The following is an 18238-nucleotide window of genomic DNA, read 5'->3' as shown; positions in this document are numbered from 1 at the left end:
AAATCGCAGGGTTTAAATCATGTCGTTTTTTTTACCCGTTTCTCTTGTCGAGCGCGTCAAAACCAATCCAACTTAGGGCTTGATTCATCAGACCCTTTTTCACTTTCATGGCGACATTTTTTTTTTGTAGGCAGGGTGAGATGGGTCAGTACTAGTGCTAGAGCGAGTCCGGATTCGAGCCCGAGGAAACTCGAGTCTTTTACTTGAATTTGGAGAAATTGGCAGGACATGGCAAAAAAAATATTCATTTTCTTCTGTAACTTTCGTAAGGAAACAGGATTCATGAATTAACCATGTAAGAAAGTAGATCTTGAATCATGATTTTATCAGTTTTTTTGGATTAGTGAAAACTAGATGAGTCTTTTTGTTGGACTAAAGTCCAATATAAGACTCGAGTCCTCTGCCGGACTTGAGTACGAATTCAGTAAGTCCGACAAAAAGTAAGAAAATCAAAGGACTCGCCCCAACACTAGTTAGGACTATACTGTAGAATTCTGACTGAGGTCCAAGCGGATGACAATAGTGAGCTTGGATTCCAATTTTCCTTCCCCACCGAATAGAGAATAACTGTTGTTATCCAGATTGCTGATTTTTAGCAGACAACTGATGTTAGTAAAAGAATATTATGAAATGAATTCACAAAATATGAACAAAGATATATTCTAATGTGTCTAAAATTCGGGACAACAAACCACCACAAACTGGTTCCTGCGGAGAGATATTCTGGTTACAGTCTTTTTTCAGGGTGGCAGGAGCAATGACCAACAAAGTCAACAGTATACTGCTTATCCCCAATGAACTGTCCTAAACGGACCACGGCATCAACAGTGGGCTCAATAAACACTTCGTTGTCATTGTCCAGCAAAATTGACCCGTTAGTCACGCTGATCGTGGGCTTGACTCTAAAGAGCCCCAGTTGTCCGGTTTTGACCAACCGCCCCACAGTGACGCATTCCAGTCTTTCCAGGATCAGAAGCAGATCCTTGATATGAACGGGCTGCAAAGCCGGTGTGAACCGGTTGAATACCATGGTCAGGGTCTCTCCTGGGAATTGCATGATCTGCCCCAAAACTGCACCCAGGAGACGGTCCAAAACTCGACGATTCAGTAGCCCGTCAATCCGCAGCCAGGGTCGAAGACGGATATGGATCTCTTCAACTTTTGTCCAATCGACCTTCTCGGCTGCTTCGGCCACTTCATTTGAGGCCTTGGGGTTGCGAACACCGTGCTTGAGATCACTGGTCCGGACAGTGGTTTGAGATTGGGTGTCCAGGATTGCAGATGGAGGCGGTTCACGCCTCTCTGTGAAGGATGTCCTGGTAGTTCGGTACGAATGGAGCAGCCATGGCTGTGCTTGATTGTGGGTCACAAACCTCACCGTGACCACACCCACCATGAGCACTTGGCGGCGATCCAAGAGGAAGCGGAGACACGTTTCTTTGGCAGAGTCCAGAAAGGGCATGTCAAGGTCCAAAATATCCTGGGCCGTGGCCCCAAACTCCTTCTTCGAAACCACCAAGTTGAATAAGCTCGTAACCGTGATCTGATCCACTTCTGAGAGATTAGACTCGGATAAACAATCAGACAAGCTCGGCATGGACGGTGGGATGATTGATTGGTTCATTTTGAGCGTTCCCTGGTTGGCAGTGCCATTCAAGCGCATGCCATAGCTCTGAAGGATGTCACGGCAGGCATCAGAATTACCAGGTAGGAGCGATTTCGGCACTACCATTTGCGTACCATGGGATCCAAAGGAAACGGTTCCACCATCTTCAACCATGCTGGGCTTCATCCGTATCTCAATGGCGCATGAAGAGATGACGAAGAAGTCGTGCGAATGCTGAACATTGGGATTGGAGGAATCCTTGATCTCCTCTCTCATCATGTACAGAGCAATCCTTGAGGCCGATTTGGCCACTTTTGAATTCGAGACATCGTCCACACTCATGGAAGGGGACGACTCGTTCTCTCTGAACACGATTTCACTTTCCGGTTTGGGATCCTGGACATCATGGACGTCCAGTTTGGCCCTTTTGCTCATGCTTTCAACCAATACCGTGGCAGTTCGCTTACTTGGCGAAGAGCTCTTCAAAAGGGAATCGGTCTTTCTAAACAAGTCCGTCACTGTCAGGTCCTTCTTATTGCCGCCTCCAAAGGCCTGCCACTGGGCACTGGAAGACTCTCCTTCATCATTGGACCGTTCTGAAAACTCAAATGTTTCCACTTCCGAACTTCCTGATACCTTCAGGAGTTCCCGGTAGCGTTGTAAAATCCGAACATACTGATGATCAACCAGGCTGAGATTTGGATCCAGGACGACCAATTGCTCTGGAACCTCCGTTCGGAATGTGAGTTTTTGCTTGCCCATGAGCGCCAGAATTGCAGCGGCATATCCGCCTTCCTGGTTAATGACGACCTCAGTTCCTGGAAGCAAAGGAAAAATGAGATGCAAAAGAGCAAACCAAATTCCGGGTCTGGTGCTTGCTTTTTCACCTGTCTGGTGCTTGACTTCGTTTTCCAAAATTTTCCTAGTCATGATCCAGGATTGCTCATAAATATCATGTTGGTAACGGTTCAGGAACTTGTGGGCAAATGAGACTGACAATTGGTATGGTGATGCATTTAAGGGCAAGAAATTTCCATGTTTAAGCCGACTTTTATTGAAATGCTTCTTCAACGACACCTGCGGGAAAATAGTAAACCAGGTCAGTGAACAAAACTTTGACAGAAGAAAAAAAGGGATACCACTTGCCATCTTATCAGTTCGTAGCTTAGTCATGACTCGACGAATAAGACTATCTGGGTATTGCTGATAGATCTTGAAGAGCTGAAAAGCTACATTGACCTTATCTGTAGCTGAGCAGAGCGAGCTTGTAATAAGGGCGTTAATCACAGACGCCCTAATGTCGTTGATATCTTGAGGATCGGTGAACGTCTTGCACGCCTCGGCCATGCTAATGGGAGGGTTCACAATAGTGTACTTGGCATTCAATTCCTCTAATGTGTCAGGCAATTTGATCTGGGTCTGGCGTGAAGTCGAGTTTCGATACTTTTCGACAAGCTTCTCCACTAAAGGCTCAAAATCTCGCGCCAAACGGGTGTCATTCTCCTCCCTGGTCAGAACCCCATTGAGAGGCACAACAAACTGGCCCACAATCTAAAAAAGCAAGGTAATCAGTACTTGGCCCAAGCTTCAAGAGAGAACAAAATCATCCCTACCTCATGGTCCTGATGAAGATCCGCCAAGAAAAGCGTCACATTGCTGGCAGTGGTGGGATTCTTCATCATATAATTCAGCCTTCGTTGACAGGCGTGGGAGGTCTTGTTGAGGCTCTCTTCGAAATGTCGGTGAAGAAGGTCACGGACCCAGGTGTACTGAACCATTTGGTTTCTTGAGTTCTTGCACAAATAGGATCCAGCCACCTTGCACAGCAACAAGAAACTATCTTCTTGAGCGCTCCAATCCACCCTAAGCTTGCGCATCAGTCGCAGAGCGGACTTGTCCACTTCGTCATAGTAAGGCCTCCGTTCGGTATTCTTGACTCGGGGCTTGATGACCCGTTTCACTACATGCGAAGTCGACCTGGTCGGCTTGGCCTTGGCCAGATCAACCTCAGACTTGGCCTTGGATTTAGAGGCCTTCCCGTCGCCCTCTTGATGTTTCCGGCGTTTAACTGGCTTTCGGGGAGTTGGCGAAGATTTGGCGGAATTGTTGGCAAAGTTCACGTTCAGCTTGGCCGTCATGGAAGGGAAGGAATACTTCTTGTCCGCTTGAGAGCCGGGATCAATTTTGGGCCTGGCATTATTGGATGTGGTCCAGGACCAATTTCTCTTGAGATGGGCAAACATGGAGGAGTCCAGGCCTCCAGCGCCCAAGTGATCCCCAGGGATGGTTGCATTGTCGTACTCGATGGCTTCCCCGCATTTCTTGGGACTTTGGGCGGTTAGGAGGGCCGGTTTCTTGTCCATTTTTTCCAGGATAATCTCCTCTCCTTGGACTGAAGAAGAACTCCCCAAGGGAGTGTTCATGCAAATCTCATACATGTCGAACCAATATTTTTCTGCATTTTCCCACTTAATGAACAAGTAGCGATTTACTGGATAGTCCACCTCATCCTGGTAGACCACTCGATGATAACTTGGGGAGCACGAAGTAGTATTAATCAGTGAAGCCTGTTTGTTCAGGTACAAGAACACTTGATCCTTCTCCTTAAGCTTTTGAGGACCGAATTGGAGGACGCCAATGTAACAAAGGCGGGTGGCCACTTCGTGTACGGTGAAAATGTACTTCCTCCTGGCTAATAATTTATTCCTCATGGGAACAGAGAGGCTCCGAACGGGCAAATGCTTTCTAATTGGATGCTCCAAGAGCTCGGAGAGACCTTCGACGAAAGTGGTGATGTTCACCAATTGAACAAACACGGAGAGAGGAAGTCTCAACAGGACATCGCACATCAAGCACCAACCCTTGGTCCAACCCTAACGAGTATGACATAAGTTAAAAAAAAAGCTTTGGAGGATCACGCATCCTCTGGACCATTAATTGGCTTAACATAAATATTTCAATTCTTTTTGAAATTAAGGATGTCATGACTTGGATAGCGAGTTTGTTTGCTAATGAAAAAAGGATATGATATACTTTTGTAGATACATTAAGTTAAAAAAGCATTTTGTTCTTAATTTTTGCAATCTTAACTTAAAATTATTGATGAATCAGTTTTTAAGCTACATCATTCTGTTTTACCATTAATTGACGATTTAAGAACGATGAAACGTGACAAGCAATAAATCTATACGTTTAAATTGTTAAACGATGTGCATAAGCTCCCAAATTTGCATAATAGAGGATATGTAAAGGCATAAGTAACTTTGTGATAGAATGTTCTATGTAAGGTATGTGAAACTTTTTTCATGAGAGAACCAACTCGTTATTCCAATCCAATTGGTCCCCTTTAGCATTCTGACTTCAAAAAGTTTTATTAATGTGGCAACATTTATCTAAACAGAAATATTGGCCAATTAACGAGTGAGATATTGTAGCTCCTTGAATGACCTTACCTCGTGCTCCGGTAAAGGAGGAATGAACATTTTCCAATCAAAGGTTCTGGTGTAGAATTTGATCTCCTTGAGGTCCTCTCGGAGTTCTTCATCCAGGATGGTCGACCCAAATTTGTCGGTGAGATCTACCTCAACATCGCTCAAAGTCATCGCAATGGATTCGCCTTCAAAGCCATGGGTCAAGTAATATAGAAATTTGTGCAGTTCGCGCATCCTCAAGAACTTGGGCCTCAATCCGTAAGCTGTAGCATATCTAAAATGCAATCAAATTGGGTTCAATTTCAAGTCCGCTCCACAAATAAAAACACTCCACCAGGGTCTCTCCCATCTTGAATGTAAATTTCTTCCCCTTGTTCAAACTACTGTGTTTCAGGAAGAAATAGAGTTTGGAAAGTAATGGTCTCTGTAATTGGGAACTTCTTCAGTTGAGTTGGGCAACGCCACCAATATAAAAAGCTCGAGGTTATGGAGCTTAAAACTAGATCTTGTTCTTTTCACGATCTTATTAGGGATTAAACCTATTACTTTCAAAATTGCTTAAAAATGTCTCCTTAGATTGTAAGTATAGGGATTTCTAGATCTTTTTACCGTGTCTCGATACGTTTAAATTTCAATTTTTATTTTGAGTAATGGCGTTATGTGTAACACGTTGGTTTTTGAGTAACACTACAGGTAAAGTGCTGCAATTTTGCAAAAAAGCAACAATAACAGTATTGGAACAGGTTTTCAGCCCTCCCATTACCGCTATACATGTAACGGAATTGAAAGTTTCCTGTCCGATTTTTAAGCCGTTCCGTCTCAAATATTTATAGTAAAGACTTATTCACTATACTGTTGTACTTCTTGGTCTGAAGACTAGCCCTCTAGCCTGAAACAATGGTTTTAAATCAGCAGGGTTAATTTATAAAAAACTTAAACTTCGGAACGTTTTGACTCTTTTTGACCCTAAGTCCGTCTGCTTCGGCCCCCCACCCCCAAAAAACAAAAACCGGTATCAGTAACGCGTCACTTTTTCTAAAGAGTATCATTGTTTTAGCAAAACATTGTTAACTGAGTATTTTTTTCCATTAACGGCTCTAGCTCTACTTGGTTGTCTTAGACTGAAACTAAAAAAAGTCTAGTTTTTACATTTAATATGAAAACCAATTAAACCCATCCAATCAAAAAACCCAATTAAACCTTTCAAGTAAAAAACCCGTCTCACCCGTCCATTAAAACCGCCCTGGGATTAACCCATTTGCCAACTCTATTCACTAGTCCCTGTGAGAGGTGGGCCTTTAAGGAGACTGATCGGATTCATGTGAGTTTGGCATTCTCTAATTCAATGAAAAGGGTTGTTCTAAGTAAGGGTGTGGATATTTCAATCCATACTTGTATCTAAGCTCAATGACACATAAGATATCCTTCAATTTTAAAAGCAACAAGGGCCCATCTCAAGGGCACTACGAGGAAGAGACAGCTCAGTTGTTTCGATCTCATTTTCAAGTTTAGCAACAGACTTATCCCGCCTCTTTCAGTAGTTCTCCTTTTCTTTTACCCTCTCATTGTTCCCACTCTCCCCCACCTTAATCCTCACTTCCTTTAACCTCTCTCCTGCTAAACCTTTGTAGCCCCATCCCATCAGCTGGACGCCATGAGTTTACCTTCCCCTTCAAGGTTCTCTCATCCTCCACCTAAGATGGATTTTGTCCAAAAGCAAGATCTCTTAAGGTTAGAAGCCTTATTCAAACAATTGATAGATCTAGCTCTTCAAAACACATTCAGTCAACAAAAGGGCATTGTTTGCTAGCCTGCTAAAACATCTGGACCTGCTGAACTAATTGAAGCCCAAATGGGCGAGGCATATTGAAAATGCGGTTGGACCATGGACTACGCCTAAATCTTTCATGGACGAAACCTGCTCAATATTTTTGCCTCCATTGTCTACGAGCCGAGTGTTTAATGGCGTCGGCCCAAATATCATTAAACGGAATTTCATCTCATTCAATGCCATATTACTCTTAGTAACCCAAAAGTAGATTTGATCTAAGACCTCCATCAGGCTACCGGAATCTTGACCATTCCTAACACAAACTAATTTTGTATCATCAGCATAAAAAGAGATACTGATTTTTATACTGAGCTCCTAAAGTGAAGCAATGAAGATGACGGAAAGGGGAGGACCTAAAATGGAGCCCTGCGGAATACCCGACCTGACATTATATAAGTCAGAATGGGATCCCTCAACCTTGAAAAATTGCTTCCTACCACACATCTCAGTAAAAAGTACCGAATTGGTAAGGCAACCGCTCTTAAATCTGTGAATTCTGGTTCGATTACAGGCAAGCCGAGTCCAAGGTTCTTTGCAAGGAAAATCCCATAATCTACGCGTACCTTGGCAAAGTCGAGATAATCGACATCGACGGACTCATGGCTGTCTAGTCCCTCAATTACGTGCTCTATAATATCTTCAATCAGTCGGGTAAACGTGATGAAATGTGCTGGAAAGTGCTGGAAACCTTCAAGGAATTCTACAAGTTTGAATTTCGTGATCTTCTCAAACCCCTTTGCAATATTCGAAGTGAGAGAAATCGGCCTATAATTACTGGGGAGCGACTGAACCATTAGAATATGTACAAGAGAAAGCTGACCTCGGATTGTAGGTGGTCTTGGAGGAACTCTGATTCGTTTTTGAAGTTTCGTTGAGCTCTTGAATGGCTTGAACGCTCTCGCCAATGCTCCCACCTTGGAATTCCTCCGTTCCCGGCCCACCACATCTTTTGATTTCAGGCTTGATCAGTTTCGGTATGATGTTGAACTTCATTTTGGCTTGCTCCACGGCTGATTGGATCACGGTGTGGTTCTCATGGATATTGGGTTCACACACGAAATGTAGCGTTTTGAAGCGATCCCCACAATTCATTTTGACCAAAATGTTCTTGATCTGGCCCTCGTCATGGAGCTTCACCAACAACCTCAACAACGACTTTTTGTCCATTCGGGCCTCGTAGCCTTCATTCACTTCATTCTCCTGAGGAAAACCAAACCCCATCAATTATATTCTGTCATATTAACACATTTATCTTGACTGGTCAAGGTCTGGCTAGTTGAAGGTTGGCGCAATAAGTAGAAAATATGACACTCAACCTCATCAATGAGGTAGCATGATTTTTTTTTCTTGGGTCGTACATTCGCTGATGCATCGTCATAACTTGAAGGAGATTTGCCAAAAAATACCCCTGTTTAGTTTGAGCAACAAGAAATGGCACTCAGTTAAAATATTCGTTTTATCACAGGGTTTTTTGTGGGAACATTTCTTTAACTTAAGCTAATGGTTTGGCTGGTGAATGTAGCCCTTCAAGAAGAAGGTTTCCAGTTGGATCTTAATTCTTAGTGCGTAAATCTCGAACAAGCCAGAGTTTGAAAAGGCATCTCCCACATTGATGTTCTACCTGTATCATTTTATAAAGTTTGGTTGGATCATCAATGACCTTGTGCTGTCTCACAGCCTCAATAATCGAGGTGGATCGCCTCAATTGGCGGAATGTAAGCGACTGGTCCGGATTTTTCTTCAAGGAGCTGCGATTTGGCTTCAGTTCCTTCGTGGGACTTTTCTTCCCCGGGATCTTGATATGAGCCGTGCCCAAGGAGATCTCCACATTGGTGGAGCTCTTGTCCACTGAAGATCGTTCACGGATGGGATACCCAGGCTCACTTTTGAGGATTTTCTGAGGTTGGACCACTGTGGGCGTGTCAGGAATAGGTGACACTGAGGCCGAACTGGAAGGCGCACCCTGGGCCTTCAACGACGCCAACTTTTTTTTCTCTTTCTCCATTTCACTGGATACGACGCTCAAATGCTCAAACTTCTTGGCCACGAAACTTGTGGTCCGTTGTCGGCCTTGATCGTGAAGTAATATAGTGACCAAATTCCGGCGCTCTAAATTGCGGCAAATCGTCCTGGCCTCCAATTTACCTAAGCCTGAAATTTAAGGAATTGTAAAAGCTAAGAGTAAAAAATAACCTATAACTGTTCGCTTCTACTTTCAATTTTGGGCAAAAAACGATAACGGGGAAGTACGTGGTAAAAAAAGAGAAAATAGTTAAGGTAGGTATGGCATGTCAGCCAGTTTTAAGGTTTTATTGAGCAAATCTTAAACCTTTCAGAGACGTTGGTGCAGACTCATCATATTTTTTTCAGTTCAGGTTCTTATTTTGAGACGTCGTGAAATCACAATCCTATACAAATTAAATCAATGGTTGGCAAAGCCAATAATTTCTGAAGGACATAGTCTAGCCTTCAATGCAATTCTTCAATTACTGTTCAAAACTATCATTTTTTTGTTAATTTTCAATTCATAAAAGTCCCTAAAAGTCCTCAGTTTTTTAAAATACAGCATACTGGGTTGTAAATGTCGTGAAATATTTTTGGACATGAACAACCTCAGTAAACTATTTTTCCGACTACCTGGTGATAACGATCAAGTCGAGCGAATTCACATTCCGTGGCATTATCAAGAAATTATTTTTTTACCCTTATTTTGTTTAGTTTAGCTATTGCAGTAGTCGAATTTTTTTTTGAAGCAATGAAAGTAATCCTTGATGCAGTTTCGTAATATTTCTGACCCTTACCAAGTTGTACTCCCAATTCTTGTTGAGACAAGCCCCGGGGACCCATTGCTTCCAAGAGAGAGTAAGCTTGATGCATCATGGACCTGGTAAGTTTCCATTTACTCTGGTCAATGAAACCAGCCTCCAGATCCTCGTCATCTTCATCCATTTCGTCGCGTACATCTTGCCAAACTGACTCGGGATCGACCTCGGGATTAATCAATTGAACCACGCGAACCTTGAAGGGTGAGTATTTGTTTTAAATATCATTATCATTATTGATTCGGTTAAGTCATCCATAACTTGTGTGTTACGACAATGAATATAAGCACACGGTTATATGGGTAAAGTTCTGACAAACTTGTCTATATCTGCCCCTTGTAGTTTTAAAATTTCGAAGACTAGTAAGTTTGACCAATTTTAACACTATGAATGCGGGGAGTTTTGTCTCATTCAACCCTTTCATTTGGTCTTACCTGTTTCTCCTTGTCTTGTAATGGTCGCTCATCGTTGGGACTCTTGTTTTTGGACTTCCACTCAAGGTCAGTGGCATCGGGGTAAAGAGCTCGATAAGGGACCCGAATATCACCCCGAATGAAGCGTTGAAAGACGGTATGCTTGAAGAGCTTCTTCACGGATGTCCCTATGTTCAAGTAGGACCTGACCTCGTCATAAGGTGCCATGTGAGAGTCCTTCTCCTTCAAGTACTTTATTAGACTGTGGATCAGAATGAGGGCCTTCGAGCGACGCTCAACAAAGAACCGCGTTAAATGGAACAAACTGCCCTGTAAATAGACACATGTTAATATTGAGCGTTTCAGGTTTTGTTAAGGTTTGGTTGATTGGATTTTCAAGTTCCGATCAAATAACGTACATATACAATCCTAATCTACTCTCGAAACCTAAGCAAGAACGCTGAACTGAACTTGCCTGATAATTTTGCCCTTTAGTCTTCTGATAGTGGACCTGCTTCTGGATCAGGCTCTCCTTGATTAGGGCCTTCCGATGATAGAAAAGAGTTTTAGGGTTCTCCTTGGTGAACTGGAGCGACATTTTGCCTTGGGTGACCTCCCCTAATTCTCTGGCTCGTCCAATACGTTCCAAAATAGCCCAAGGCATTCCCGAAACGGTTTGAACCAGCAATGGATCAGGATTTGGACCCATTAAAGCCTTGGCTCGGGCCCATTGGGACGCCACAAAGGCCAATCGGGCCTGCCCTTCATAGGCTTCCAATAAGGCTTCGACCTCGCAATATGCCTTAGCTGCTTCCGTCACATCACGCCGCTCTTTATAAGTCTGACAAGAGCCCTTGATCTCACCATCTTCAACCAGTTGGAAGGGATAAATGTCCCTTGGGAGCACATCGGGCTCGATTATCATCCCCAGTTCCGAATCAATGTGTTCAAAACGGTCGAAAATCACCAACGGCGGACGATCTTCGGGCAATTGAAACACTCCAATTTCATCTTTGGAACGGATAACGGCCCAAAGAAATGAACGAATCTGCAATATGGATTGATGATTTATTGAACTTGAAACAACCCCTTTATCTTCCATGAATTGAATCGGATAGAAACAATGTGTTTGACTATTGGGCATGTTTCAACGTTGCTCGAACGACTTTTAATGACATTTTTTATGTCAGGAAAGCGAAAGTAGCATTTTATTTTGTTGTGAAAAAGTTAATTGCGACTTAGAAGTCTTTTAAAAGGAATTTTGATTAAAAAAAAAAGTCCAACCAAACAATGGTGGTGTCAATGTAAATTCATGAAATTTAAGTTTACGTAGAATAACACTGGGCTTATACGTAGATGTCCCTAATTGAATACATTTTTGCTTGGGGCATTAAGTTTATCTTCTATGACATTTTGTAATGCTTTAATAGAGACATGTAAAGTACCGGATCAGATTTCAGCTGTCTGAGTTAGTCAGGCTGCGCCACAATCGCGGCAAGAACAACCATGATTTTAGCACATCCAGTGCTTCCAAATTTTCATTGACAAAATTGTACGCCATGTTTAGGAAATCGTTCGACAATTATTTTTTAACCATTCAGGTTCAACATTCACTTGATAAAGAGGGCATTACATCGCAAGTGATAAAAATATATGCAGAAAATACGAAAAAAATATTTCGTGCCAACTTTTTGAAATCATAAGGAAGTGTGGTGACACCTCCTTCATGGTAGAACCAGAGGGCGCACTAGTATGAAATCCCAAAGCTTTACACCTCTCTATTGTTCAGAGTCAAAGTTGACCCTTTTTGCAGAAAGAATGTGCTCTCTTGACATTAAAGGGGTCGCCAACAGTCTAGTTAAACACCGTGGATAGACAATCATTCTAATTCATGAAATAGTACCAAACTTAGGGCACTTTAGGGCTTGTTGCATCTCATATATCAACCAGGTTTCGTAATCTCAATTTTGCTCTAGCACCAGCATACTACTCAATTGCTTCCAAGATATTAGACCATATTCACAATGGCAGCAACTAGGTCGTCCTTCCTCTCCTGATTGAATTTCTTCAACTTTGAGAGAATGCTCTGGTGGAAATTTTGAAAAGAATTGTAAAGAGCTTAAGTAAGAAATAGTTCTTTCTATTCTCCTCTGGCACCTCTTGTTGCGGACAAACAAATATAGAACCATGAGAATATGAACTTTAACAAAGTAGTTTTCCCTGAACAACGTATTGGTGATCCATTCTAACACCATAAATACACCATCTCTTCTGAGAGAACTTTGATTCTTATGAGAGCATATTCTCTCGTGTCTGTTTGTTTGTCCGCCCCTAGACAAAGCAGAGGGCGCTACCGCACCTCAATGAAACGGACTATAGCGAAAGGAGAGTATGGAAAAGGCCAAGGACATGTACAATGGGTTACCCTGTACATTCAGTTCCTGCACTTTAAGGTAGGATAGATCGGCCATTATCAATAAAAAGATTGCAGTCAGAAAATCGCATAGCCACCACAACCATTATCGCTGGACATAATATTTATATACCATGGTCTTTAAAGCGCTGATATAGCGAGCCAGAGACTTAAAAAAGTATAAATTGTTAACGGGTTTTCTGTCAAATTGGCCTGATTCGAGTCTGAGCAACTTTGAGTTCATTTTTCATAATACGTTTATGAAATAAGTCATTTATCAAACAATCAAACACAAGACGCATTTAGACATTTGATTGTTCAGTAGTTTGTTTCAAATTTATATTGTTAAAGCCTGGTGTAGCTGACCAGGAGACAACCTAAGATTCAGTTTTTTCGAATTCATTACAACATAACTTTCAATGCCTCATCTGAGTTCCTTATACGAGAAACTTTGGCCAAGTTGATTGCCTAATTTTGCCTTATTTTCTTTAACAGCAAATCAAATAAATGGCTCATCCGATAAAAAAGTTTCTCTCGTGTTTTGACTCCATTTCACTAGATATCCGTGATTCATCAAAAGCTTGGCTTATCCTATCAAAAGTCTTGTGAGACTCAATTTCTTTTCATGTGAGCTTTCCTCGTGGATAGAGAGAATTTGAAAAAAACACCGTTATCTACGTACACATTCATTTGATCAAAAGGGTACATATTTCTGTTAAGATCTTGACAGGATTTGATGCAAGTTGCAATGTATCATCCTCCTGTTAAGCGAAACATCATGAACAGTGTGAACTGCCGTCACATAATACAAGGTCGTTTTCTTTAATACGACCTATGAACACTCCAATGACCAGCTTATCTTGAAATTCCAAACTACACGAACTCATCTTCCCGCTCTCATTTGAACTGTAAAAGCAGCTGGATTTGATTCACCATCAGACCTCCTGCTTCAAGCTGTCATGCCAGAGCCCAGAGCAAGAGACAGGTTACAATTGCGCTATGATACAGTACCTCTAGTACGACCACTCAGTCCATGGCAACCTCAAAAAGCCGTGATCGTCTAGTGGTTAGGACCCTGCGTTGTGGCCGCAGTAACCCAGGTTCGAATCCTGGTCACGGCAGTGAAAAGTTACTGTCATGGCATGAGGCTCCTTTTGATTTGGAAACGCTTTCAGATTATGGCCTGGAAATATTTTAGGACGCCCAAGATGGTCATTAAATTGTAGTTCCATCTCTAAGTAATTTGATGACACGGGATGAGGTTGATGGTTGCTTGGATAAAAATTCAACGGACAACCTAGAGTTTAAATATAAAGTCATACTGATTAATTGAAAGGACATCAATGACCTTGAATTGACATTTAACAACATCTTACTAGAGGAGTAAGTATTTTGGGGACTTGAGGAAACACATTTGACCTCATGTTACTTTCCATCCATTCGTTTAACTTCACAAATATTGGGCAACTTAAGCATGTTATGAAATTATTGATTCATAGTTCACTTATTGATTTTCCGAATTGTAAATAACTATTCGGATTAAGAAAACAATGTTGAATTGAAGAAGCAAATATTCTAGAGTTTTAGCATAAAAAGTAAAGATTATTAGAAAAAGTGCCCGTTTGTTCATCAGAACAACGGAATCCGATTTCTTCTCACTAAGCCACCCTCCAAAGAACAATCAAGAAAAGCAAAAATGGCCCTAGCTACGTTTTGGTCTCCTTGGGTTGAAAATGTTGGGTGATGCCCAAAACATTACCTGCTAAAAATTTGAAACGTAACCCAACATCAAATGGCATTCAACTTAACCCAGCAAAAAAAGTCAGACACCATCCCCGGATCTTATAATGAAGCCTGATACAAATAGAATCAATACATTAGGGGGCCAACTAATCGAGACAAAAACCGGTGACAAAAAAGTGGAAGAGAGACCTTTTCGTTGACGTTTGAGGTCGGATGTTGCGGATTTTCCGGATCTTCTTTGAAGAGAGGACTTCCATTGCCGTTGGTGACTGGATTCCACCTGCGTTTGAGTCTCAGTTCCAGAGCCTCAAAAGTGATCCCATCCAGACCTTCCAGGGCAATCTCGTCCAATACCGCAAACACCGGGTTCATATCCTGTCTCTTCCACCTCATGATTACCACTGGGAATTTCACTAGAAAGGACAATTTTCAAAACACTCTTCGGGCCACATGGTTTGTTTACAGCGGTCACCTTGGACCCAAAAACATGCCAGGGTGACGATTTAGGCCGAAAAATGATACATTGGGCACAAACATTATGTTCAATCATAGAACTGAGGTTACATATATATTTACGATGCCAGATACATGGGGATTAAGTTTTACTGGATGAGACCTGCACAAAATCGACTAAAAGGATCGAGAACCTTTCATGTATGGTCGTGGAAGAAACACAATTTATGTAAAATGCGGTTTTCCCTTCTGATTATTAATGAGTTTCTGATCTTTACATATGTCTGAAGTTCAGAACTCAAATTCCGTTGATGATCGCATTTCCCTTGCCTAAGGTAGCAAATGTTATTGATACATTTGCAATTTAGGCTAGAGAACTTAACTCCATTTCAAGCCCCTGACGTAATTTTTATGAGATATTGGTAAATGATTAAGCATATTTGGCATTAAACGCCCTTAACAAAACAAAGAGTTACCTTTTGGGAATTTAGATTTAATAGCCGAATGCAAAATCTTAAGAAAGATAATGTTACATTTAGCAGGGGAGCTGTGTGTATTTGCTCAAGACTTGTTTTAAATCAAATACATCTCCAGGAATGAAATTGTCATCTGAAGTTGAAAATTACAGTATTCAAATTTTGCCATCATGGTCTTATCAGAGCGGGTGAAAACAGAAACAATTTTTAACGTTAACAAAAGTGAGTCGACGACTGAAAGGATAAAATGCAAAATAGAAAATTGTGATTTCACAGGTGATTTCACAGGTGATTTGAATGGATTTGTATCAATTTATGATTAAGAGATGACCAACAGATGGTACCTATAAAACTTGGTAGCAGTACATGATGAAAATCTTTGTTATTGCATAACATTTTTTCCCACCTATCTTTGTTAAAGGAAATTGGCTGGGAGCAGGACAAAGGTGCGTGAGCGCTAATGCTCGCAAGGTATGTCTGGCCAAGGGCACTAAAGTGATTAATTTTGCCAATCGCAATTAATTCTTTGTTGAGTTTCCTTTGCCATGTTATAATATTTTAATAAAGGTCAGAAAAGTAACTTGTTTTGCTGTCGAGGTTTCGTTCAAAATGGTCGGAAAAACTAGTTTTCAATACAATAATAACTCCTCACGTAAACTTGTGATCTCCAGGTCCTTTGACCCGATGTTTTTGGACAAGAACTTCAAAATTATATGATTCAAGAAAATTCACGTTTCGTTAGACTCTAGAATTGGATTGCAATGACTGTTTTTAATTTCAAATTAACGGTTGTGTATTTCACTTATAAAACTAAAAGTGGTCTTAAAAACAAGACCAAGAATATCATAGTTGTTTTACAAAAACCGGCTGACAAATATGTACAAAAGTAAAGTCCACGTTGGCTTTTTTAAGCGAACTTAGCGAGAAGGGCGATGGCTGACACAGTCAGCAAAGATAAAGCTTGACTCATTGAGGAGGGTGCAGGATTATTGCACAACTCTTCGTCGCAATAACACACGTTGATCTCAATGTTCTCATCGGTATCATCCAATGCACATTTTCCGGGCTCTGCGGAAGCTTCGGCCTTACTCACGCAACCACGGAAAGCCTCGTAGCTTCCGGAGTAAATGGCTGAAAAGAGTGGGGAACACATGTATCTAATGTTAGTCAATTTTGGCCATTCCGTGGCAATACATAATATTGTATGGGAAACACTTGGGCACCTTGTGAGACTTCGTAGCATGAAAGGAACAGAGTTATTGGTGACCAGAGTGACAGACCTCAATGAACTGAGGATTTCTGGTGGCCAAAAATGGGCATCATTCAGTAAAGACTGATGATACCTTAATATTCTTTTTTGCTCTTTTTTGCCCTTTCTATGCTACCTCGATAACGATGGATCGGATGGCAATTCTTCGAAATTGAACTTTTAAGACCCCCTTAACTTAATTCCTCCCATTATTTTTTTAGAATATTTAAGAATCTGATCTATTTTGATGAAAAAATTACTTCTTGTATTAGCAAAATTATTTGTAAGAGAACACTATGACAACAAGGATTAAGCCAAACATGTGATGGCTTGCCAAAATCGGTTCCAAGGAGAAAACACACAAAGATAATACATTTTTGTCATATGGTGTTGATTCAAAGTGACCTTTTTTCAATATGTAGGACAAAACATCTAAGCTGCCAAAGGTTAAAATCAGAGTTAAAGGTGTTGTCAAAGTTTCTTTCATTGTGTTTAAATAAAGCACAATGTTTCATCAGGAAGCTTACTCGTCATTCAAATTTAATTTTCTTATTTGCATTCCGGCCCCGAAAGTACCAATAATCATTGGTTAAAAAAGCTTTTATTTAGACTCAATTGAAACCTTAGTAAATTTTTACATCTTCTAGTATCTGTGATTTCTTTGATTGCATTCATTGCCATGACAATTAATGAGTCAAAACCTGTTTTGAGAGCAAAATTGATTATCTATCTCTTTGTTTCCCTTCTATCGAATGCGCCAATATATGCAATCCGACTTGACAACACGTTTTCCCTATTTTCTGCCATACTCATGTCATTTTGTCCTTCAAAATACCACTCCATGCGGAAATTCCGTTTTTCCAATTTTCAATGTTTACAATTAGCTTCTTCCGAATAAGATTCAATTTCCGGCCCTTCGAGGAATTATTTACCCAACTGAACCTTAACCATGTAGTAGTCCCCGATCAGGACAACGTACCTGCAATGTGGGTGAAGCATATATCATCCTCATTGGGACATTCTTGGGCTTCACCAATATCTTGCAAACTCTGGCAACGATTGGGCTGAACGCTTCCGCCGTCCAAGTTTTCGACATCGTCTCCCCAAGTACAAACTTGACAAACCAAGTTCATTGGAGGAGCTATTTGTGCAAGAAAAGATCTAGTCAGAGTGCAAGTTAGGAACAATTGTGAATCTTTGAGTTTACCTTCTGTATCGGTAGGGAGGGACATGGAAAGACTGGTGAGGGCCAAGAGGCCGGAGAATACTGTCAGAGTCTGCATGGTCTGTCAATGTGTGGATCGTGTGGAAGACTGTGGTCAATGTTTTTGGGTCAGGATTCTTTAAGCTATTTGGACTATGTATGTTGACAGAGATGAGTACTAATTGATAAAGGGATTCAGATAAGAGACCACGTGGGTTTTTCTGACACTTTCCCAGATGACCCTTTTTTGTACTCTGATGGGAGAAAGTGTTTTCCTACAACTCCAAAAGAAAGGTTGACGAGCTGACGATGAATCTGCTGAGAAATGCCTTGGTTGGGGCGCAATTTGTAGGAGGAAAAAACGCACGTGGACCTGCTTCATTTGTTAGGACAAAGATAATCTGGAATTAATCTTGATAGCACTTTGTCTCCTGATTAAAGCGTAGTCATCTGGAGTAAGAACACATTCCAGAACACGAGTAATCTTATTACCAAAGAATTGGCCTTGTTTGTTTTGTACTTTAAAAATATTGTGACGGACGAAGGATTGCGAGCGGCAATCAATCTTAAATTTAAAACCTCACCCAACGCATAATT

General features: G+C 41.3%; 2 protein-coding genes and 1 non-coding gene across 3 annotated transcripts; 1 reads left to right on the top strand and 2 right to left on the bottom strand.

Annotated features, from left to right (window-relative positions):
- Positions 1–644: 644 nt before the first annotated feature.
- LOC131891644 (general transcription factor 3C polypeptide 1-like) lies at positions 645–14857 on the bottom strand. Its single transcript, XM_059241273.1, has 11 exons — positions 14449–14857; positions 10579–11151; positions 10125–10433; positions 9670–9886; positions 8490–9019; positions 7689–8068; positions 5059–5311; positions 3220–4479; positions 2753–3157; positions 2494–2683; positions 645–2424 (listed from the first exon to the last, which is right to left on the bottom strand). The coding sequence occupies exons 1-11, from the start codon at positions 14650–14652 to the stop codon at positions 728–730; spliced, it is 6018 nt and encodes a 2005-aa protein (XP_059097256.1). The 5' UTR covers positions 14653–14857; the 3' UTR covers positions 645–727.
- On the top strand, positions 13566–13637 carry Trnah-gug (transfer RNA histidin (anticodon GUG)). Its single transcript has one exon. It is a non-coding gene; the product is annotated as a tRNA-His (tRNA).
- Positions 14858–15956: 1099 nt separating the features above from the next.
- Positions 15957–17889, bottom strand: LOC131891578 (uncharacterized). Its single transcript, XM_059241193.1, has 3 exons — positions 17645–17889; positions 17417–17578; positions 15957–16319 (listed from the first exon to the last, which is right to left on the bottom strand). The coding sequence occupies exons 1-3, from the start codon at positions 17718–17720 to the stop codon at positions 16096–16098; spliced, it is 462 nt and encodes a 153-aa protein (XP_059097176.1). The 5' UTR covers positions 17721–17889; the 3' UTR covers positions 15957–16095.
- Between the last annotated feature and the right edge of the window lie 349 nt (positions 17890–18238).

The sequence above is a fragment of the Tigriopus californicus genome, chromosome 12 (assembly GCF_007210705.1).
Source record: "Tigriopus californicus strain San Diego chromosome 12, Tcal_SD_v2.1, whole genome shotgun sequence".
Taxonomy (NCBI): Eukaryota; Metazoa; Arthropoda; class Copepoda; order Harpacticoida; family Harpacticidae; genus Tigriopus; species Tigriopus californicus.
The sequence above is the reverse complement of the archived record's forward strand: the minus strand, read 5'-3'. Positions and strand labels throughout refer to the sequence as shown.